Below are 25079 nucleotides of genomic sequence, written 5' to 3' on the forward strand. Positions count from 1 at the left end.
GCGTAGTGCATGACGGTCACGTGGCGGGCGATATGACCATACTTCACCTCGGCGGTCATTGCTGCTGGGCGAAGTGAGAGAGAGAGACGGAGAGGTTTTCTTTTTTGCCTTGACGTTTCAGAATCTCCACTCACTCGTCGATTAAATCAGCAATCGGCACCGGTGTGAGACGCCTTCGGTTAAAGAAGCGACGGTGCCGTCGCTGAGTGGAGGAATCTGGGTTCGTTCTAAAGCGGTTTTTTTATGTTCCAGTTAGATGGCGTAAAAATATCATTGTGTCGTTAAAACCCACCGCCACCACCCGACACAGCCAATTTAGTAAGGTTCGTGTGGAAGTAAACAAAGCGTGCCGATTAAGTTACCACTTCAGCAACACCGCTGTGTTGGAGAGTAAAGCCAGGGCATTTACAATTCGACGTTTTCGCTGGTGATTACAACCAAATTCGTCAGGCGAGTAGCCAGATGGAAACACAACGAACTTTATTTTTACGGATAATATTGGTCGCGAAAGCCCTAGGACGTGTTCAACTGAGTCTGGGTTCGCTCTAATGTTTTTTTTTAGGGTTAGATCCAAATATACAGCAGGCGTCATGGTCGGAATCGAACCCACAACCTCCTGTATACCTGGCGAGGTGGATAATATCTCCTAGCCACCGTGATGCACCACAACACCTCCTCTCTCTCTCTTGCATGCGTTCACAACACCTCCATAATAGAGCTTTTGGGGTTAGATCGAGTTAAACCCGCCACCACGCGACACAGCCAATTAGATAAGATTCGTCACGTAAACAAAACGTGGCCAGTTCGTTACGGGTACAGCGACGCCCGGTTGTGTTGCTGGAGAGTGAGAACCCGCGACGTTTGTGAATGTTGCTCTGAAGCAGCAACGAATTTTGCCACGTTCCGTTAACGTGACGAACCTCACTAATTGACTGCGTCTGGGGCGGTGGCGGGGTTTTAACGACGCATTTTCTATTTTTACGCGATCTGACCCAACCAAACCTCCCTCCCCCCTCTCTCTATTATAGATATAGGCCTGCGGCAGCCTTACGACTGCGCGTCAAACCTCGTCTGTTGCCCGTTACCTGATACATCGCCTCTCGGAGGGCGGGGCACTCACGACGAGGTGCTCCTCCGTCGACTTGCCAAGTTTCGCCAAAATCTGCTGCATCCTCCTTCCCCCTCCCGTACGCTGCACCCCCAACGCGTCCACTTTCGAGCGAGCGGAGAATTCCCCCCAGCGCGTGGAACTGTCGCGGGTTCGCTGCTTGATACCGCCGACGTTGCTGCTGATGATGATGCTGCTGCTGCTGATGATGATGATGATGTTGTTGTTGACTGAAGCCCAGAAATAAATTAATTCAGTGGACCCGATTCTAAATTTACAACAAAATATGTGTGTGTGTCTAGTAGTACAAGAAATGTTGATTCTATTTTCTCTCTTCCTTTCTCTCGTTCTCTCTCTCTCTCCACAATTCAACACGAATGCGCTATTTTTTTTGGAAAAGATAATCTGAACCGCAATATTGCGTCGCTATTATTTCTGTTGCTCTTATTGTCGTCGTTGTTGTTATTTACAAAACAATTGCCATCGGTTCCGAAACGCTCCGATGTCTCCGCAAACCGGGGCGCTCGGAGCAGTGCTCGCTCTTTCAAGCTCGACCGCGCGCGGCCAGCAAATAATAAAACACAAAACCCGTTCCCCACGAGAGAGAGAGAAACGCACACGATTTTCTGCCGGCAGCTTCAATGTAAATTTTGATTCATTTTTTATAGAAGCCCATTGCGTGCGTGCGTGCGTGCGCGTGTGTCTGTGAGTGTGCGCGTGTGTGTCTGTGCGTGTGCACGTGTGTATGTGCGTGTGCGTGTCTGTGCGTGCGCGCGTGTGTCTGTGCGTGTGCGCGCGTGTCTGTGCGTGCGCGCGTGTGTCTGTGCGTGTGCGCGTGCGTGTCTGTGCGTGCACGCGTGTGTGACTGTGCGTGCGCGCGTGTGTGACTGTGCGTGCGCGCGTGTGTGACTGTGCGTGCGCGCGTGTGTGACTGTGCGTGCGCGCGTGTGTGACTGTGCATGCGCGCGTGTCTGTGCGTGCGCGCGTGTGTGACTGTGTCTGTTGGCGCGCGTGCCGGTGCGTGTGCGCGCGCGTGTGAATATATGCGTACGAGCGTTGCGCGTGCGCTTTGCCGTCGTACAGGGTTGTGTCCGTGTCTGGCCGCGCGAGCACGAGAGAGAGGCAGAGCACGCCAGGAGGTGCCGTGTCACGGATTGCCGGCTCGGAGCCACGGGCACTTCGCTCGCGCACGCACCCGGGATGTGTTTACGGTCCGCGCGCGGTGTGATGATCAATGCGCACGCATCACCACCATCATCACCATCATCATCACTACCACCTATTCATTTATTTCAATATGAAGCATACAGCCAGGGGTAAAAAAATGAATATAATACGTCTCGGAAATTGGCTATGAGCAGTCTGACCCTAGACACTGCTCTCGGCTCTGTCTGTGTGTGTGTGGTGTGGGGGAGCGGTGATGTAGCGGTTAGCGCGCTGCGCTACGAACCCGGTTGACCCGAGTTCAATTCCTGCACGCGGCCAACACCGATGACGATTATTTGAACCGGTCTTGGGCCTCCCCTAGGTCGACTCAGCCCCAAATGAGTGCCCGGTGCGATGTGTAAACATCACCGCGAGGGAGACAAAAGCGGCCGGGCGTGGTGCTGGCCACAGACCCCCTCGTGCGCCCTGCCGGCCTTCATAGGTGCTCGCTAACAGCACTTCCCCCAACAGTCTGTTAAGGCTATACGGGGGATCTTTGTACATGTGTGGTGTATCGGTTAATGCTTCTCGCTCTGTTCACCCCTCCCCACTCTCATTTACTCTCTCACTGCCACTTAAATGTAGGGATGCATCTCTATCTAGGTCCCTCTGCCTTCCCGCTGCGTCGCGTCTCATCTTCCTGCAGGTGTCTCTCTGTCCATCTCTCTTCGTCTCCCAAGTGTCTCTCTGTCCATCTCTCTTCGTCTCCCAAGTGTCTCTCTATCCATCTCCCTGCAGGTGTCTCTCTCTCTCCATCTCCCTGCAGGTGTCTCTCTCTCCATCTCTTTTCGTCTCCCAAGTGTCTCTCTGTCCCTTTCATCCGCCTCCCGCCGTCACTCTCTTCCAGCGGCCACCGTCTGTCGTGTCCTGCATCTCCTCTCTCTCTCTCTCCGTGTCTCCCTCGCGCTCAGCGCTGCTTTCAATCATCACTGCTCACATCGTCGTCAGCGTCACGCTCGCCCACGATTAAAGTGGTTCCACGTACACTGACCGTGCAAGCAACCCTCTTCAACGCCACCACCACCATCACCACTGCCACCACCATCACTAACATTGCCTTCAAAGCCACAACCATCACCACTGTCAACACCACCACCACCACTAACATTGCCTTCAAAGCCACCACCATCACCCCTGACAGTACCACCACCAACCACCACCAACATTGCCTTTAATACCACCACCACCAGGACAAATATCCCCCGTGTAGCCTTAACAAACTGTTGGGGCAAGTGCTGTTAGCGAGTAGCACCTATGAAGGCCGGCACGGTACACGAGGGGGTGGGTGGCCAGCACCACGCCCGGCCGACTTTGGCTCCCCGAAGTTGCGATGTTTGCACACCGCACCAGGTACTCATTTGAGGCTACCTTGGGGGGAGGCCCAGCACCGGTTCAGATAATCGTTACTGGTCTTGGCCGCGAGCGGGAATCGAACTCGGGTCGCCGGGGATCGTAGCGCAGCGTAGCGCTAACCACCACGACCACCACCAACACAACCGCCGTGACCACCGAATCCACCGTCGAATCCGTTATCATCACTGCCACTGGCATCCCTGTCAACATCAATACCACCACCAGCACCATCAACACCACCACCAGCACCATTATTATCACCGTCAACATCACCGCCATCATCATCACTGCAACCACCACCACCACTGCAACCACCACAAACTCCTATCACCACCACCAACACCACCACCACCACCACCAAAATCACCCCCCCTCCCCTCCCCCCACCCTGTCCACGTCCCTTGACGCTAAGCGTGCCTATAGGCAGCGGTTGCCGGGGCAACGCGGAGAAATGAGATGGAGAGAGGCAGTTGCCATGGTGACGGGCGATGCACGTGCAGGGAGGGAGGCGCGTGCCGTCTCAGGGCCCCGCATTGCCGAGGTCGCGCGCACGGGGGGTGGGGGGTGGGGGTGGGGGGTGTTCGTGGCTCACAATGACCAGGCTCACAGACACTGAGCCGGCACTGCTGGGGGCCTGGGTACGAGTCTGGAATTTCAGTCGCCCACCAGCGATTGAACCGAATTGCCAGGTGCATTGAGTTGATGGTCTCGGAACGGTCGAAGATGACTCCACACAGAGAGACCCATAGACTCTCAAGTGTAGCGAGTTGATGTTCTCAGCCCGATTCAACGACGACGACCGCACCTTGACACAGAACGCAACCGTCACACCTACATTTGTCGTGCTCGCTTAATGCCACCGAATCGAGTCCGTGAGTTACGAAGCGGGGTTGGTGTTTCGATTGGCAGGCGACGAAGAGGCGCGCCTCGCGGCGTGGGCAAGCGGCGACCGTGGCGACGTCACAGACACCGCGCCCGGCATCTGACGTAGTTCCGGTCACACGCCTTAATGACGGCCGTGTCACGTGGCAGTCGAAGCAACGGAGGCTTTTGATTCTCGGAGTCGCGTACAGCGAGTAACGGGCTCTAAAGCAATTCGGTGATCTAATAATAATTTATATTTGTATACAGAGCGCGCCTTCACTCACAAGGCGCTCTATGACAGCTTACAAAACGGTGACGCGGAACGCAATGATGCAGTTGACAGGGGGAGTGCTACAACGTATTGGAGGACATGAGTGACAGCGATAGAGGGGTACTTAGAGGCATCACAAATGAGTAGGAGAGGGACGGGAAGGAGTGGAGGGGCGAGTGGAGGGAAGAGGAAGAGAATGGGCGATGGAGAAGAGGGGAAGCTTTAGGAGTTGAGGATGGGTACTGCCCATAGACTCAACACTGCCCATAGACTCAGCACTGCCCATAGACTCAACACTGCCCATAGACTTAACACTGCCCATAGACTTAACACTGCCCATAGACTTAACACTGCCCATAGACTCAGCACTGCCCATAGACTCAGCACTACCCATAGACTTAACACTGTCCATAGACTCAGCACTGCCCATAGACTCAGCACTGCCCATAGACTCAACACTGCCCATAGACTCAGCACTGCCCATAGACTTAACACTGCCCATAGACATAACACTGTCCATAGACTCAGCACTGCCCATAGACTCAGCACTGCCCATAGACTCAGCACTGCCCTTAGACTCAACACTGCCCATAGACTCAACACTGCCCATAGACTCAGCACTGCCCATAGACTCAACACTGCCCATAGACTCAGCACTGCCCATAGACTTAACACTGTCCATAGACTCAGCACTGCCCATAGACTCAACACTGCCCATAGACTCAGCACTGCCCATAGACTCAGCACTACCCATAGACTTAACACTGTCCATAGACTCAGCACTGCCCATAGACTCAGCACTGCCCATAGACTCAGCACTGCCCATAGACTCAGCACTGCCCATAGACTCAACACTGCCCATAGACTCAACACTGCCCATAGACTCAGCACTGCCCATAGACTCAACACTGCCCAAAGACTCAGCACTGCCCATAGACTCAACACTGCCCATAGACTCAGCACTGCCTATAGACTCAGCACTGCCCATAGACTCAACACTGCCCATAGACTCAACACTGCCCATAGACTCAGCACTGCCCATAGACTCAACACTGCCCATAGACTCAGCACTGCCCATAGACTCAGCACTACCCATAGACTTAACACTGTCCATAGACTCAGCACTGCCCATAGACTCAGCACTGCCCATAGACTCAACACTGCCCATAGACTCAGCACTGCCCATAGACTTAACACTGCCCATAGACATAACACTGTCCATAGACTCAGCACTGCCCATAGACTCAGCACTGCCCATAGACTCAGCACTGCCCATAGACTCAGCACTGCCCATAGACTCAACACTGCCCATAGACTCAACACTGCCCATAGACTCAGCACTGCCCATAGACTCAACACTGCCCAAAGACTCAGCACTGCCCATAGACTCAACACTGCCCATAGACTCAGCACTGCCTATAGACTCAGCACTGCCCATAGACTCAACACTGCCCATAGACTCAACACTGCCCATAGACTCAACACTGCCCATAGACTCAGCACTGCCCATAGACTCAACACTGCCCATAGACTCAACACTGCCCATAGACTCAGCACTGCCCATAGACTCAGCACTGCCCATAGACTTAACACTGCCCATAGACTTAACACTGTCCATAGACTTAACACTGTCCATAGACTCAGCACTGCCCATAGACTCAGCACTGCCCATAGACTTAACACTGTCCATAGACTCAGCACTGCCCATAGACTCAACACTGTCCATAGACTCAGCACTGTCCATAGACTCAGCACTGTCCATAGAATCAGCACTGCCCATAGACTCAGCACTGCCCATAGACTCAACACTGTCCATAGACTCAACACTGCCAACAGACTCAACACTGCCCATAGACTCAGCACTGCCTATAGACTCAGCACTGCCCATAGACTCAACACTGCCCATAGACTCAACACTGCCCATAGACTCAGCACTGCCCATAGACTCAGCACTGCCCATAGACTCAACACTGCCCATAGACTCAACACTGCCCATAGACTCAGCACTGCCCATAGACTCAGCACTGCCCATAGACTTAACACTGCCCATAGACTTAACACTGTCCATAGACTTAACACTGTCCATAGACTCAGCACTGCCCATAGACTCAGCACTGCCCATAGACTTAACACTGTCCATAGACTCAGCACTGCCCATAGACTCAACACTGTCCATAGACTCAGCACTGTCCATAGACTCAGCACTGTCCATAGAATCAGCACTGCCCATAGACTCAGCACTGCCCATAGACTCAACACTGTCCATAGACTCAACACTGCCAACAAACTCAACACTGCCAATAGACTCAACACTGTCCATAGACTCAGCACTACCCATAGACTGAGCACTGCCCATAGACTCAGCACTGCCCATAGACTCAGCACTGCCCATAGACTCAGCACTGCCCATAGACTCAACACTGCCCATATACTCAACACTGCCCATAGACTCAGCACTGCCCATAGACTCAACACTGCCCATAGACTCAACACTGCCCATAGACTCAGCACTGCCCATAGACTCAGCACTGCCCATAGACTCAGCACTGCCCATAGACTCAACACTGCCCATAGACTCAGCACTGCCCATAGACTCAGCACTGCCCATAGACTCAGCACTGCCCATAGACTCAGCACTGCCCATAGACTCAGCACTGCCCATAGACTCAACACTGCCCATAGACTCAGCACTGCCCATAGACTCAGCACTGCCCATAGACTCAACACTGCCCATAGACTCAACACTGCCCATAGACTCAGCACTGCCCATAGACTTAACACTGCCCATAGACTTAACACTGTCCATAGACTTAACACTGTCCATAGACTCAGCACTGCCCATAGACTCAGCACTGCCCATAGACTTAACACTGTCCATAGACTCAGCACTGCCCATAGACTCAACACTGTCCATAGACTCAGCACTGTCCATAGACTCAGCACTGTCCATAGAATCAGCACTGCCCATAGACTCAGCACTGCCCATAGACTCAACACTGTCCATAGACTCAACACTGCCAACAAACTCAACACTGCCAATAGACTCAACACTGTCCATAGACTCAGCACTACCCATAGACTGAGCACTGCCCATAGACTCAGCACTGCCCATAGACTCAGCACTGCCCATAGACTCAGCACTGCCCATAGACTCAACACTGCCCATATACTCAACACTGCCCATAGACTCAGCACTGCCCATAGACTCAACACTGCCCATAGACTCAGCACTGCCCATAGACTCAGCACTGCCCATAGACTCAGCACTGCCCATAGACTCAGCACTGCCCATAGACTCAGCACTGCCCATAGACTCAACACTGCCCATAGACTCAGCACTGCCCATAGACTCAACACTGCCCATAGACTCAACACTGCCCATAGACTCAGCACTGCCCATAGACTCAGCACTGCCCATAGACTCAACACTGCCCATAGACTCAACACTGTCCATAGACTTAACACTGTCCATAGACTCAGCACTGCCCATAGACTCAGCACTGCCCATAGACTTAACACTGTCCATAGACTCAGCACTGCCCATAGACTCAACACTGTCCATAGACTCAGCACTGTCCATAGACTCAGCACTGTCCATAGAATCAGCACTGCCCATAGACTCAACACTGCCCATAGACTCAACACTGTCCATAGACTCAACACTGCCAACAAACTCAACACTGCCAATAGACTCAACACTGTCCATAGACTCAGCACTACCCATAGACTGAGCACTGCCCATAGACTCAGCACTGCCCATAGACTCAGCACTGCCCATAGACTCAGCACTGCCCATAGACTCAACACTGCCCATATACTCAACACTGCCCATAGACTCAGCACTGCCCATAGACTCCACACTGCCCATAGACTCAGCACTGCCCATAGACTCAGCACTGCCCATAGACTCAGCACTGCCCATAGACTCAGCACTGCCCATAGACTCAGCACTGCCCATAGACTCAACACTGCCCATAGACTCAGCACTGCCCATAGACTCAGCACTGCCCATAGACTTAACACTGCCCATAGACACAGCACTGCCCATAGACTTAACACTGCCCATAGACTTAACACTGTCCATAGACTTAACACTGTCCATAGACTCAGCACTACCCATAGACTCAGCACTGCCCATAGACTTAACACTGTCCATAAACTCAGCACTGCCCATAGACTCAACACTGTCCATAGACTCAGCACTGTCCATAGACTCAGCACTGTCCATAGAATCAGCACTGCCCATAGACTCAGCACTGCCCATAGACTCAGCACTGCCCATAGACTCAGCACTGCCCATAGACTCAGCACTGCCCATAGACTCAACACTGCCCATAGACTCAACACTGCCCATAGACTCAGCACTGCCCATAGACTCAACACTGCCCATAGACTCAGCACTGCCCATAGACTCAACACTGCCCATAGACTCAACACTGCCCATAGACTCAGCACTGCCCATAGACTTAGCACTGCCCATAGACTCAGCACTGCACATAGACTTAACACTGCCCATAGACACAGCACTGCCCATAGACTTAACACTGCCCATAGACTTAACACTGTCCATAGATTTAACACTGTCCATAGACTCAGCACTGCCCATAGACTCAGCACTGCCCATAGACTTAACACTGTCCATAGACTCAGCACTGCCCATAGACTCAACACTGTCCATAGACTCAGCACTGTCCATAGACTCAGCACTGTCCATATAATCAGCACTGCCCATAGACTCAACACTGCCCACAGACTCAACACTGCCCATAGACTCAACACTGTCCATAGACTCAGCACTGCCCATAGACTCAGCACTGCCCATAGACTCAGCACTGCCCATAGACTCAGCACTGCTCATAGACTCAGCACTGCCCATAGACTCAGCACCCCCCATAGACTCAGCACTGCCCATAGACTCAACACTGCCCATAGACTCAGCACTGCCCATAGACTCAACACTGCCCATAGACTCAGCACTGCCCACAGACTCAACACTGCCCATAGACTCAGCACTGCCTATAGACTCAACACTGCCCATAGACTTAACACTGTCCATAGACTCAACACTGCCCATAGACTCAACACTGCCCATAGACTCAGCACTGCCCATAGACTCAGCACTGTCCATAGACTTAACACTGCCCATAGACTTAACACTGCCCATAGACTTAACACTGTCCATAGACTTAACACTGTCCATAGACTCAGCACTGCCCATAGACTCAGCACTGCCCATAGACTTAACACTGTCCATAGACTCAGCACTGCCCATAGACTCAACACTGTCCATAGACTCAGCACTGTCCATAGACTCAGCACTGTCCATAGAATCAGCACTGCCCATAGACTCAGCACTGCCCATAGACTCAACACTGCCCATAGACTCAACACTGTCCATAGACTCAGCACTGCCCATAGACTTAACACTGTCCTTAGACTCAACACTGCCCACAGACTCAACACTGCCCATAGACTCAACACTGCCCATAGACTCAACACTGTCCATAGACTCAGCACTGCCCATAGACTTAACACTGTCCATCGACTCAACACTGCCCACAGACTCAACACTGCCCATAGACTCAACACTGTCCATAGACTCAGCACTGCCCATAGACTCAGCACTGCCCATAGACTCAGCACTGCCCATAGACTCAGCACTGCCCATAGACTCAACACTGCCCATATACTCAACACTGCCCATAGACTCAGCACTGCCCATAGACTCAACACTGCCCATAGACTCAGCACTGCCCATAGACTCAGCACTGCCCATAGACTCAGCACTGCCCATAGACTCAGCACTGCCCATAGACTCAGCACTGCCCATAGACTCAGCACTGCCCATAGACTTAACACTACCCATAGACACAGCACTGCCCATAGACTTAACACTGCCCATAGACTTAACACTGTCCATAGACTTAACACTGTCCATAGACTCAGCACTGCCCATAGACTCAGCACTGCCCATAGACTTAACACTGTCCATAGACTCAGCACTGCCCATAGACTCAACACTGTCCATAGACTCAGCACTGTCCATAGACTCAGCACTGCCCATAGACTTAACACTGTCCATAGACTCAGCACTGCCCATAGACTCAACACTGTCCATAGACTCAGCACTGCCCATAGACTCAACACTGCCCATAGACTCAGCACTGCCCATAGACTCAGCACTGCCCATAGACTCAGCACTGCCCATAGACTCAGCACTGCCCATAGACTCAGCACTGCCCATAGACTCAGCACTGCCCATAGACTTAACACTACCCATAGACACAGCACTGCCCATAGACTTAACACTGCCCATAGACTTAACACTGTCCATAGACTTAACACTGTCCATAGACTCAGCACTGCCCATAGACTCAGCACTGCCCATAGACTTAACACTGTCCATAGACTCAGCACTGCCCATAGACTCAACACTGTCCATAGACTCAGCACTGTCCATAGACTCAGCACTGCCCATAGACTTAACACTGTCCATAGACTCAGCACTGCCCATAGACTCAACACTGTCCATAGACTCAGCACTGTCCATAGACTCAGCACTGTCCATAGAATCAGCACTGCCCATAGACTCAGCACTGCCCATAGACTCAACACTGCCCATAGACTCAACACTGTCCATAGACTCAGCACTGCCCATAGACTTAACACTGTCCATAGACTCAACACTGCCCACAGACTCAACACTGCCCATAGAGTCAACACTGCCCATAGACTCAACACTGTCCATAGACTCAGCACTGCCCATAGACTTAACACTGTCCATCGACTCAACACTGCCCACAGACTCAACACTGCCCATAGACTCAACACTGTCCATAGACTCAGCACTGCCCATAGACTCAGCACTGCCCATAGACTCAGCACTGCCCATAGACTCAGCACTGCCCATAGACTCAACACTGCCCATATACTCAACACTGCCCATAGACTCAGCACTGCCCATAGACTCAACACTGCCCATAGACTCAGCACTGCCCATAGACTCAGCACTGCCCATAGACTCAGCACTGCCCATAGACTCAGCACTGCCCATAGACTCAGCACTGCCCGTGGACTCAACACTGCCCATAGACTCAGCACTGCCCATAGACTCAGCACTGCCCATAGACTTAACACTACCCATAGACACAGCACTGCCCATAGACTTAACACTGCCCATAGACTTAACACTGTCCATAGACTTAACACTGTCCATAGACTCAGCACTGCCCATAGACTCAGCACTGCCCATAGACTTAACACTGTCCATAGACTCAGCACTGCCCATAGACTCAACACTGTCCATAGACTCAGCACTGTCCATAGAATCAGCACTGCCCATAGACTCAGCACTGCCCATAGACTCAACACTGCCCATAGACACAGCACTGCCCATAGACTTAACACTGCCCATAGACTTAACACTGTCCATAGACTTAACACTGTCCATAGACTCAGCACTGCCCATAGACTCAGCACTGCCCATAGACTTAACACTGTCCATAGACTCAGCACTGCCCATAGACTCAACACTGTCCATAGACTCAGCACTGTCCATAGACTCAGCACTGTCCATAGAATCAGCACTGCCCATAGACTCAGCACTGCCCATAGACTCAACACTGCGCATAGACTCAACACTGTCCATAGACTCAACAGTGTCCATAGACTCAACACTGCCCATAGACTCAGCACTGCCCATAAACAATGTCCATAGACTCAATACTGTCCCTGTGCTTTAAATAGTCCCCCTTTAACCTCCTTCCGTTACTTTCTCAAACCTCGCCACCTCTTCTCCATCGCCCATTCCCTTCCTCTTCCCACCCCTCGCCCCTCCACTCCGTCCCGTCCCTCCCCTGCAGCCCTTTCTTGACCTCCACGTGCCCTCTGTCACGGCCGCTCATTCCTCGACCCCCTAGCACTGCCCTTGCCACCTAAACCACTACGTTTTTGTTACCACTTTTAAACAATGTAAAGGGCCTTGAGCTAGGGTGCTCGATAAATATAAAACAAGATAAGATAGCGCAATGTGTTTCATTTTGTGCAGTCATTGGTGACCGGGCTACACTTGTGAACGGGGTTTTAATCGCTGGCTACTTAAATGCGGATTCGAGCCCAGGATATCCGCGGCGCCAAGACCCAGGATATGAGCGGCGCCATGAATTGCCTTCATGTCCATGATTAGTTTGACTTACGTAGTAGGAGGATTTCGCATCGAACCAGGATCCAATATCGTTGGGTCCTGATTCAAGATCTGCAGTTCACCAGAGTTGATCAAATCAAGCCTGAATCTGCTGATGAGCCACTGAGTGTCGAAGCCGGTGCAGAGTTTGGCTCGTCCTGGAATCAATGTTTATGAAATAATACACTCGCTGAAGGCTGCGTGGCCGACAGGTTTTGTGAGAAACTGTAGCGAAATTTGTCGGCGTTGAAGCAACAACTTTGTGACGGGAACATTTAATATTGTCTGCGAATCTACTCTGCAATTTTTCGAAGACAATTTCCAATTCTAAGCTCAAAAATATATTGGAGAGAGATGCTTCGAAAATTTCTAAACAGTGGATAGCATGAGAGTGTTGAAAAAATTGTTGTGATGTAGGTCAAAGGTCACGGGTCACGGGTCAAATATGGCTCACAAATCAATACCGTTAGGTCGCTGATTCCTTTCTGGTCAGAATCAGAATGAGCCTCCGCCTTGTCCACACAACGAGCATCGCTCGAGAGCTTTGACTGACAGACTCACAGACGAACAAAGCTGAGAAAGTTCAATATTTAATGCCGACGCTCAATAATGCACAGTGATTTCCCACTCAAATGATCACGGACCAGCAATTATCTTCCATCCCTGAGCTAGTGGTAGAAATTCCCCAATATTACGGCAGGACAGATGCTCTACATATGCATCAGCCGCTTAACTTCCCAGAATGTGGTACCCATTTTCACGACCCTGCGAGGATAATTGAATTGAGCCAGAACCAAACCAAGACCGGTATTCGTGCTCGCAACCTGAGTCTCGTGATGTTAAATGTACAGCTCATGTATCTCCTCTCCATTGCTGGACCTAGGCCTCCCCCCCCCCCACGCTACGTCAGTCACGGGGATTGCTTGACCATACTTCACCGCTCTGGTCAGTGCGGGTTGATGAAGGAGAGAGGGTGAGGGGGGAGGGGGGGGGGGGCGTTCAGACATCACTCACCGTTGATGTCAGCCGGGCGCGCAGTGCGCTAACCGCCGCGCCACCGGCTCCACCAAGGTGAATGTTAATCTCGACCATTGTCTTTGCGGGAAGTGTTCTTCACGTGTATGGCCAAGCCATATTTCTCTCCATCGCGGTGGCTCGTCGTGAGGCTGTACATCCATGGATGTGGCCGCTACTGGCATTCACGACGTGGGTTCCTTGGATCACGAGGACATGGGCGTCACGTGGGTGTTCACTGTGGTCACGAGATGCTCGCACTTGGCCCGGGAGAGTCCCTCAAATGTTCAGTTGGAGGATCCTCGTCCCGGGGCCTATCCGGGGCCACTGTCGTTATTTGGCCCTGAAGAGGGCCGTTGGCGTGGCTTAAGTGTTTGTTGTTTCGTGTTATTGTTGTTGTTGCCGCTCCTGGAGACCGGGAGATCGGCGATCGACGTTCCGTCACCGCGTCGATGGCATTCGCCGCGAATTTTTCACTTCGCAGAGTGGGCCGCGTGATGGCTGCTTGCCATCATCCACTCTGTTGTCTTTGTTTGGTATGGCCACGGTGGTGGAGGTGGTGTGGCGATGATAATGGTTATTAGAGTAATATCCACAACGTAATCCCATTGCTTGGATGTTGATAGCGTGATAAATTATGCATAGCAGATTTCGAATCCGCAATCCGCACATGAATAGTAATGGTTGGGGGCATTATGAATGACATTTATTTAAATAAACTTTGCATTTAATTCTAATCATTCCTAAACACAAGTAATTACAAGCCCCTCTGTTGTGAACATAGCAAATCTAATTAGAATATGAATGTGCAAATGAGCACTTTTCTATTAAACAGATAAACAATGGCTCGCAAAGCACCCGTGTATATATGTTTTGGTGTTTACCACTCAAAGTTTCCGGGTGGTCCAGGAGTCAGAGATGCTGAGCCGGCACCGCTGATAGCCTGGGTTCAAACCCAGGTTTGAGTCACCCAGCTATCCACCCACCCACGCACGCACGCAAGCAGGCATGCACCAAGTCATCGAACCACCCACCAATCCACCCACCCACGCACGTACCCACTAACCAACCCATCCACCTATCCGTCCATCCACCCACCAACCTTCCCACCCACCCACCAACCAATCCACCAACCCACCCACCAACCAATCCACCAACCCACCCACCCATCCACCAACCCACCCACCCAATCCACCAAACCACCAACCAATCCACCAACCCAGCCACCCACCAACCAATCCACCAACCCACCCACCCATCCACCACCCACCCACCCATCCACCAACCCACCCACCCATCCACCAACCCACCCACCCCTCCACCAACCCACCAACCAATCCACCAACCCACCAACCCACCCATACACCAACCCACCCACCCATCCACCAACCCACCCACCCATCCACCAACCCACCAACCAATCCACCAACCCACCCACCCACCAACCAATCCACCAACCCACCCACCCATCCACCAACACACTCACCCATCCACCAACCCACCCACCCACCAACCCAACAATAGCCAGCGTGGTGAAGTATGGTCAAACGACTCCCACATGGCCCTCATCCATCCACGGATTGAAGCATTCATTTAAACGCATACAACAAAAACACACACACACAACCCCCCCCCCCCCCACCAAATCAACGAACGCAAAGTCACACGAGGTGTCTCGAGATAGCAGCATCAAAATCGCACGAGGTGTCTCGAGATAACAGCATCAAAGTCACACGAGGTGTCTCGAGATAGACGCATCAAAGTCACACGAGGCGTCTCGAGATAGCAGCATCAAAGTCACACGAGGTGTCTCGAGATAACAGCATCAAAGTCACACGAGGTGTCTCGAGATAGCAGCAACAAAGTCACACGAGGCGTCTCGAGATAGCAGCATCAAAGTCACACGAGGTGTCTCGAGATAGAAGCATCAAAGTCACACGAGGTGTCTCGAAATAGACGCATCAAAGTCACACGAGGTGTCTCGAAATAGACGCATCAAAGTCACACGAGGTGTCTCGAAATAGACGCATCAAAGTCACACGAGGTGTCTCGAGATAGACGCATCAAAGTCACACGAGGTGGTCTCGAGATAGACGCATCAAAGTCACACGAGGTGTCTCGAGATAGACGCATCAAAGTCACACGAGGTGTCTCGAGATAGACGCATCAAAGTCACACGAGGTGTCTCGAGATAGACGCATCAAAGTCACACGAGGTGTCTCGAGATAGACGCATCAAAGTCACACGAGGTGTCTCGAGATAGACGCATCAAAGTCACACGAGGTGTCTCGAGATAGACGCATCAAAGTCACACGAGGTGTCTCGAGATAGACGCATCAAAGTCACACGAGGTGTCTCGAGATAGACGCATCAAAGTCACACGAGGTGTCTCGAGATAGACGCATCAAAGTCACACGAGGTGTCTCGAGATAGCAGCATCAAAGTCACACGAGGTGTCTCGAGATAGACGCATCAAAGTCACACGAGGTGTCTCGAGATAGACGCATCAAAGTCACACGAGGCGTCTCGAGATAGCAGCATCAAAGTCACACGAGGTGTCTCGAGATAACAGCATCAAAGTCACATGAGGTGTCTCGAGATAGCAGCAACAAAGTCACACGAGGCGTCTCGAGATAGCAGCATCAAAGTCACACGAGGTGTCTCGAGATAGAAGCATCAAAGTCACACGAGGTGTCTCGAGATAGACGCATCAAAGTCACACGAGGTGTCTCGAGATAGACGCATCAAAGTCACACGAGGTGTCTCGAGATAGACGCATCAAAGTCACACGAGGTGTCTCGAGATAGACGCATCAAAGTCACACGAGGTGTCTCGAGATAGACGCATCAAAGTCACACGAGGTGTCTCGAGATAGACGCATCAAAGTCACACGAGGTGTCTCGAGATAGACGCATCAAAGTCACACGAGGTGTCTCGAGATAGACGCATCAAAGTCACACGAGGTGTCTCGAGATAGACGCATCAAAGTCACACGAGGTGTCTCGAGATAGACGCATCAAAGTCACACGAGGTGTCTCGAGATAGACGCATCAAAGTCACACGAGGTGTCTCGAGATAGACGCATCAAAGTCACACGAGGTGTCTCGAGATAGACGCATCAAAGTCACACGAGGTGTCTCGAGATAGACGCATCAAAGTCACACGAGGTGTCTCGAGATAGCAGCATCAAAGTCACACGAGGTGTCTCGAGATAGACGCATCAAAGTCACACGAGGTGTCTCGAGATAGACGCATCAAAGTCACACGAGGTGTCTCGAGATAGACGCATCAAAGTCACACGAGGTGTCTCGAGATAGACGCATCAAAGTCACACGAGGTGTCTCGAGAACGACGCTTTTCCCGTTGATATTCGTGGCCGAGTCGGCTTGGCGGGGACACGCTTGTGAATTAAACGCCAAACAATGAGAATTTGCGATTCCTGATGTCGAGCTAAAGCTTGCTCGGAGGGGGGGGGGGGTAAGGGGGAGGGGGTAGGCGCGATTTGTCCCCCCCCCCGTTCGTTGTGTCGACGCCACTGCCGGATGGAGAACGCACAAGGGGACGTGGGTGGCGGACACAGAAGTGCAGTACAACGGTGGATGTTGCCGCTCGCGCTGCAGCCTGTTGGCCACCTGTTACGCACGCTGGTCGCCCATCCAGGCAGGCTTTGTCAGAGTCAGAATATTGACACTGGAGGAATCCGATGAGCTATAAAGCTTGTTTTTTTCCCCACAGATGTCCAGTAGCGGGGGGGGGGGTGGGTCAGAACGTTACAACAACAAACAATACAAAATTACGGTAGGCGTTCAAAGTAAAGGAAAAGTAAGAAAATCAGTGACTAAAGCTACACTCTTGATTTGAAGCTTTCGTGACTGCAGGAATCCAAACTCTTTGGTTCTTTCGGTAAAGTCACGTAGGTAGAAAAAATAAAATAAATCACGACGTTTCGATCGCAACACAAGCCACCGTCATCAAGGTGAGACAAACACAGCAGGATAACTGCTTAGGCAGGAGAAAGAGCTGCTGCAACACGAGGTTATATAGGCTGTAGGTGCGCTCAACCCAAGGGTCAGTGGGCGGAGCTTGAGATGGAATTTGCATGTAAATGTAAGAGATTAGCATGTCAATGTGAGACGGCTCCAGCATCCGGGGGCTGTGCCAATGAGAAGATTGGCATGTCAATGTCAGAGAGCCAGGCAACAGGAACAAAAATCCCGCAAGAGCAACTACGAGAAGAGACCAGCATGTCAACGAGAGAGATACACATAGAGAGAGAGACACAGAGAGAGAGACACAGAGAGAGAGAGAGACACACACAGAGGGGCAACCCACAAACAGAGAGAGACATCCACATAGAGAGAGAGAGACACACACAAAGACACACACAGAGACACACACACAGAGAGAGACAACCACAGAGAGAGACACACATAAAGAGACACGCGCACATAGTTAGAGACACACACAGAGAGACACAGAGAGAGAGAGACAGAGAGAAAGAGAGACACACGTAGAGAGAGAGGCCCACACATAGAGAGACACATACGGAGACACACACAGACACAACACAGAGAGACACTTAGAGAGAGAGAGAAAGAGACACACAGAGAGACAACCCTACACAGAGAGACACACACACACAGAGACACAGAGATAGAGAGACACACACAGAGAGAGACACACACGGAGAGACACAAAGAGAGAGACACACACACAGAGAGACAAATAAACAGAGAGACAAACACAGAGAGAGAGATACACAGAAACATCACAGCTAGTTATAGTCTGTCAAAGCTACACTATGTTTATTTTAGCAGGTAAAGCCTACTGAGCTATTAGCTTTTTTTCAGAAGCTACCTGGTTACAATTCGAGCTCATTTAAGTAGTTTATCACGTGGAAATTTACAGCAGCCAACTAATCTAAATATAGCGCCTCACCACCTGCTTAGTTGAACATCTGTGGAAACTTCCGGACATCTGTGAAACAACTGGACATCTGTGAGAAAGAGCTTTACAGCTCATCGGATTCATCCGGTATAAATATTCTGATTCTGTCTAGATTTGAAGTGTTCGTGGACTGCAGAGATCCATACTCTTTGGTTCTTTCGGTAAAGTCATCACGTAGTAGGTAGAAAACAAATAATTAAATCACGACGTTTCGGGCGCAACACAAGCGTCCGTCATCAGGTGGGACAACCACAGCAAGAAACAATTGCTGAAGTGGGCAAAAGGGCTGCTGTAACAAGAGGCTATATAGGTAAGAGAGCGGGGGAGGAGCCAGGGAGGAGAGATAGAGAGGGGGGAGGAGCCAGGGAGGAGAAATAGAGAGGGGGGGAGCAAGGGGGGGAGAGAAGAGAGGGGGGAGGAGCTAGGGGGGAGAGATAGAGAGGGAGGAGGAGCTAGGGGGGAGAATAGAGAGGGGGGAGGAGCAAGGGGTGGGAGAGATAGAGAGGGGGGGAGCTAGGAGAGATAGAGAGGGGGGAGGAGCTAGGGGGGAGAGATAGAGAGGGGGGGAGGAGCAAGGGGGGGGGAGAGATAGAGAGGGGGAGGAGCAAGGGGGGGAGAGATAGAGAGGGGGAGGAGCAAGGGAGGAGAGATAGAGAGGGGGGAGGAGCAAGGGGGCGAGGATATAGAGGTGGGAGGAACTAGGGGGGGGAGATAGAGAGGGGGGAGGAGCTAGGAGGGAGAGATAGAGAGGGGGAGGAGACTAGGGGAAGAGATAGAGAGGGGGAGGAGCTAGGGGGGAGAGATAGAGAGGGGGAGGAGCTAGGAGGGAGAGATAGAGAGGGGGAGGAGCAAGGGGGAGAGAGATAGAGAGGGGGTGGAGCCAAGGGCGGAAGAGATAGAGAGGGAGGGCGGCAAGGGGGGGAGAGATAGAGAGGGGGGGAAGGGGAGAGATAGAGAGAGGGGGGGGAGCTAGGGGGGAGAGATAGAGAGAGGGGGGAGGAGCAAGGTGGGGGAGAGATAGAGAGGGGGAGGAGCTAGGAGGAGATATAGAGAGAGGGGGGAGGAGCAAGGTGGGGGGAGATAGAGAGGGGGGAGGAGCTAGGCGGGAAAGATAGGGAGGGGGAGGAGCAAGGGGGGGGAGAGATAGAGGAGGGGGAGGAGCAAGGGCGAAAAGATAGAGAGGGGGGAGGAGCTAGGGGGGAAAGATAGAGAGGGGGGAGGAGCTAGGAGGAGAGATAGAGAGAGGGGGGGGTGCAAAAACTTTTCCGCAGCACTCCCTCCCCCTACTCCAACACTCTAGAGCAGTGGTTCTTAACCTGGGTTCGATCGACCCCAGGGGTTCGGTGAGTCGATCTCAGGGGTTCGGCAGAGCCCCCGCCACGGAGGTCCGGACACACTTGAATTATTGTGTAAATTTGTGATGACACACACGGCCCGCTTGGCCATCACTGGCTGCAGATGATCATGCTACACTGCTTGGCCAATCAGCGCTGCGGGGAATTTAGTGCGTACTCAGTAGTCAACGTGTGACTGTTGTTGTCGTACGTCGTGTGATTTCTTTAATATTTTATCCATACTAACTATGTCGGGCAAAAGAAGAAAGTGGTCGGACGAATATGTACAACATGGATTCTCATGTATCACGGAACGTGATGGGAGTGAGCGTCTATCTGCATGATTTGCAACGTCAAGTTGAGCAACTCTAGTCTTGCACCGGCAAAACTAAAGGAACACTTCTTGAAGCTGCATGGAGACGGGGAATACAAGAACACAACACTTGCTGAATTCAGGGTGAAGAGAGCCAGATTCGATGAAAGGGCCACTCTGCCTGCTCTTGGATTTGTACCTGTTAACAAACCGATCCCTGACAGCATCGTACGAAGTTGCTTACCTGATCGCAAAGCAGGGCAAGCCACACACCATTGGTGAAACACTTGTGAAACCAGCTGCATTAAAGATGGCGAATCTGATACTCGGAACAGCGGCCGAAGGTAAATTATCCAAATTCCCCTTTCAAATGACACCGTCAGTAACAGAATAGAAGACATGAGTAAAGACATCTTGGCTCAAGTAGTCGCGGATCTGATTTCAAGCCGGCAAAATTCAGTCTTCAACTCGACGAAACCACAGACGTTTCTGATTTAAGCCAGCTTGCTGTTTTTGTACGCTATGTGAAAGACGACATGATAAAAGAAAGAGTTTTTTTTTTGTAAGCCTCTTACAACAACAACGAAGGCAGCCGATGTGAAGAAGCTTGTGGATGACTTCTTCAGAGACAACAATCTTTCATGGGATATGGTTTCTGCAGTTTGTACGGACGGAGCTCCAGTCATGCTGGGAAGAAAGTTGGTTTTGGTGCGCTAGTAAAGGCCGATGCACCACCCATCATTGTGACGCATTGTATTCTGCACAGGCATGCCTTGGCAACAAAAACCTTACCTCCAAAAATGGCAGAAGTATAAAAAACTGTGGTGGAATGTGTGAACTATGTGCGAAAAGTGCTCTGAGGCACCGCATCTTCAGTGAGCTGTGTAAAGAAATGGGCTCTGAATTTGAGGTACTTCTGCTCCATTCTAATATTCGGTGGTTATCCCGGGGACAGGTGCTGAATCGTGTTTTTGCCATGTGTGTGGAATTAGCCCTGTTTTTGCAAGAGCACCAACACTGCCATGCAGATTGCTTCAAAAATCCTGAGTTCATTCTCATTTTAGCGTACATGGCTGATATATTCGCAGCTCTCAATCATCTCAATCAGCAGATGCAGGGTGGTGGAGTCAATATCATAGAAGCGGAAGAACACCTGAAGGCTTTTCAAAAAAAGCTACCGTTATGGAAACGACGAACAGAGAACAATAACTTCGCAAACTTCCCGCTTCTGGACGACTGTGCAAGTAAGATCGAAGATGTGTCTGGAATCGGAGATATTTCTGTATCCACGGAACTGAAGCAAACAATTGCCACGCACTTAGATGAGCTTGCAAAGTCTCTCGACGGATATTTCCCTACAAGAGAGTCATATCCAGCATGGGTGAGACAGCCGTTCACGTTTGCTGTTGAAACAGCAGATGTCAATGAGGAATTCCTCGACGAAATCATTGAAATTCAGCAGAGCCAGGTTCAACAGCAACTCTTCAGAACAACAACGCTCTCAACGTTTTGGTGTCGACAAATGAACAAGTATCCAGTTATTGCTAAGAAAGCCCTGGATTTTTTTATACTATTTGTTACAACATATCTTTGTGAGCAATCCTTTTCGAGGATGCTGGACATAAAAACGAAGAAAAGGAACAGACTTTGCTGTGAAAATGACATGAGAGTGGCACTTGCCAAGGTGAAGCCACGCATATCTGAACTGATCTCTCAAAGGCAACAGCAGAAGTCACATTGATTTCCAGGTATGTAATTTGTTGTGAGTTTATGCATTGTGTTGGTTTTATTCTTTGAACAAGGTAATGTTCATGCACGGCTCATTTTGTGTACCAGTAAAAAACATATCTACGTCTTGAATTTGAAAAAAATCACATTTTATTTTTCACTAAAGAGGGGTTCAGTGAATGCGCATATGAAACTGGTGGGGTTCGGTACCTCCAACAAGGTTAAGAACCACTGCTCTAGAGCCTCTTGTCACAGCAGCCCTTATGCCCACATCAGCAATTGTTTCTTGCCGTGGTTATCCCACCTGATGACGGACGCTTGTGTTGCGCCCGAACCGTCGTGATTTAATTTTTTTTTATCTACGTCGTGACTTTACCGACAGAACCAAAGAGTATTCTGATTCTGAGCTTGCTCGATCTGACCTGCTGTGCTCGCGAGGTCCGGCAGCTATGCACAAAAGTTCGTGCGCGAGCGATCGCTGGTAAACTTGAGAGGATACGTTGGCACATCATGGTATTGCGAACAGTGTCGGATGATCCTAGTAGCTACATTAGCTACGGGCCCCGCACTTTTAATTGCCCCGCGCAAAATACTTTCACTTGAGGACGGCTGCTTGCGTTGCGGCCGAAACGTCGTGAGAATTTTATTTTATTATGTTTCATTTCTATTATTTCCCTTCTACTTGGTGACTTTACCGAAAGAACCAAGAATATGAATCCCTGCAGTCACGAAAGCTTTAAATCGAAATCTACCAATTCCGGTTCAGTGATTCTGCACTTGCTCTATTACTATAGTACTATACCACCTTCAACTTTTATGAACGACCGGGTGTTTAAGGTTAGCGATTTGTCGTATTATCTGGCTGTATCGCAAATGAAAAAATACAATAACTTTACTATGCAAGTTACAAATGCGTGTGTTTTAATATTTACGTGGTTTTTTATTCATTTAGGACCCCTTTATAACAGACACTACAGGCCCCGCACTGAGCTTAATCCGGCACTGCTTGCGATGTGGAACCACCAGCCACCGCTCCCTTCCTTCGGATGGGAGCCAGCGGGTGACGAATTTGGGGCCGTCCATAAATGACGTCACGCGATTTTGGACGATTTTTGACCCCCCCCCCACCCCCCAAAAAACATATTTCCATTTGAAAATAAAACATGCTTCAATTCGCTTTACACTATTGTCATTGTAGTGCGTCTGATATTGTAGGAGTGTTGCTATAACAATTCTATATTTATTTAAAGTTGCGCACTTTGATGTGACGTCACATTTCTCACCCCCCCCCCCCTCGTCACACATCGTCACAAATGTCTGACCCCCCCCCTCCCCCCCCAGGTGCATGGGTGTTACCGCACGAGCTTTAGGTCCACAGTGACATCTGCTGTTCGCGTCGCTTATAGCAGCACGCACCGTGCTCTTGGGCACCGGTAGGCGCGGGGACATTAACGATACACTTTTTATTTTATTTTACCAGGTCAGGCCTGGTAAAATTATTTTATCGGGTACTCTATTGCTCTTCCCCCCCCCCCCCCCCCAGAAGCGATTTGGCCACAAATGATAGCTCAACGAAGTGCCTTGTCCGTCACGTGGGAATCTACAGCAGCCAAGTACTCTCAACGCGTGATGTTGATTCTCAATGTGGATGGAAAAACCGGAGCGCCCCGAGGAAAATCCACGCGAGCACGGGGAGACAGAGACACAGCAGAAGCAGGCATCGTCAGGGTCGGGATCGAACCCACGACCTCCTGTATACCAGGCGAAGTAGTCAACATCTCTTAGCCACCGTGATGATGAGAGAGACACGCAAACTCCAAATATACAGCAGCAGGCATCGTCAGGGTCGGGATCGAACCCACGACCTCCTGTATACCAGGCGAAGTAGTTAACATCTCCTAGCCACCGTGATGATGAGAGAGAGACACGCAAACTCCAAATATACAGCAGCAGGCGTCAAGATCGGGATCGAACCCACGACCTCATGTATACCGGGCGAAGTAGTTAACATCTCCTAGCCACCGTGATGATGAGAGAGAGACACGCAAACTCCAAATATACAGCAGCAGGCGTCAGGGTCGGGATCGAACCCACGACCTCCTGTATACCAGGCGAGGTAGTTAACATCTCCTAGCCACCGTGATGATGATGATGAGAGAGAGAGACGCAAACTCCAAATATACAGCAGGCGTCAGGGTCGGGATCGAACCCACGACCTCCTGCATACCGGGCGAGGTAGTTAACATCTCCTAGCCACCGTGATGATGAGAGAGAGACACACAAACTCCAAATATACAGCAGCAGGCGTCAGGATCGGGATCGAACCCACGACCTGCTTTATACCAGGCGAGGTAGTTAACATCTCCTAGCCACCGTGATGATGATGATGATGAGAGAGAGACGCAAACTCCAAATATACAGCAGGCGTCAGGGTCCGGATCGAACCCACGACCTCCTGCATACCAGGCGAGGTAGTTAACATCTCCTAGTCACCGTGATGATGATGATGATGATGAGAGAGAGACGCAAACTCCAAATATACAGCAGGCGTCAGGGTCCCGATCAAACCCACGACCTCCTGTATACCGGGCGAGGTAGTTAACATCTCCTAGCCACCGTGATGATGATGATGATGAGAGAGAGACGCAAACTCCAAATATACAGCAGGCGTCAGGATCTGGATCGAACCCACGACCTCCTGTATACCAGGCGAGGTAGTTAACATCTCCTAGCCACCACGGCGCCCAGGCGCAGCGGTT

General features: G+C 51.0%; 1 protein-coding gene across 2 annotated transcripts in view; it reads right to left on the bottom strand.

The window, feature by feature from the left end:
- LOC116953477 (yjeF N-terminal domain-containing 3) overlaps nt 1-25079 on the bottom strand; it is a 105305-nt gene that overhangs the window by 41766 nt on the left and 38460 nt on the right. The window contains exon 1 of one of the 2 annotated variants that reach the window (XM_032973710.2): nt 1086-2594. The exons of the other annotated variant lie outside the window; for it this stretch is intronic. Within the exon in view, the coding sequence (XP_032829601.2) occupies nt 1086-1171 (86 nt within the window). The 5' untranslated portion in view covers nt 1172-2594. Of the gene's footprint in view, nt 1-1085; nt 2595-25079 lie in introns of those variants that run through there. 2 annotated transcript variants of the gene reach the window in all.

The sequence above is a fragment of the Petromyzon marinus genome, chromosome 52, assembly GCF_048934315.1.
Source record: "Petromyzon marinus isolate PM22_M1 ecotype Great Lakes invasive population chromosome 52, UKy_Petmar_22M1.pri1.0, whole genome shotgun sequence".
In the NCBI taxonomy this organism is placed as follows: Eukaryota; Metazoa; Chordata; class Hyperoartia; order Petromyzontiformes; family Petromyzontidae; genus Petromyzon; species Petromyzon marinus.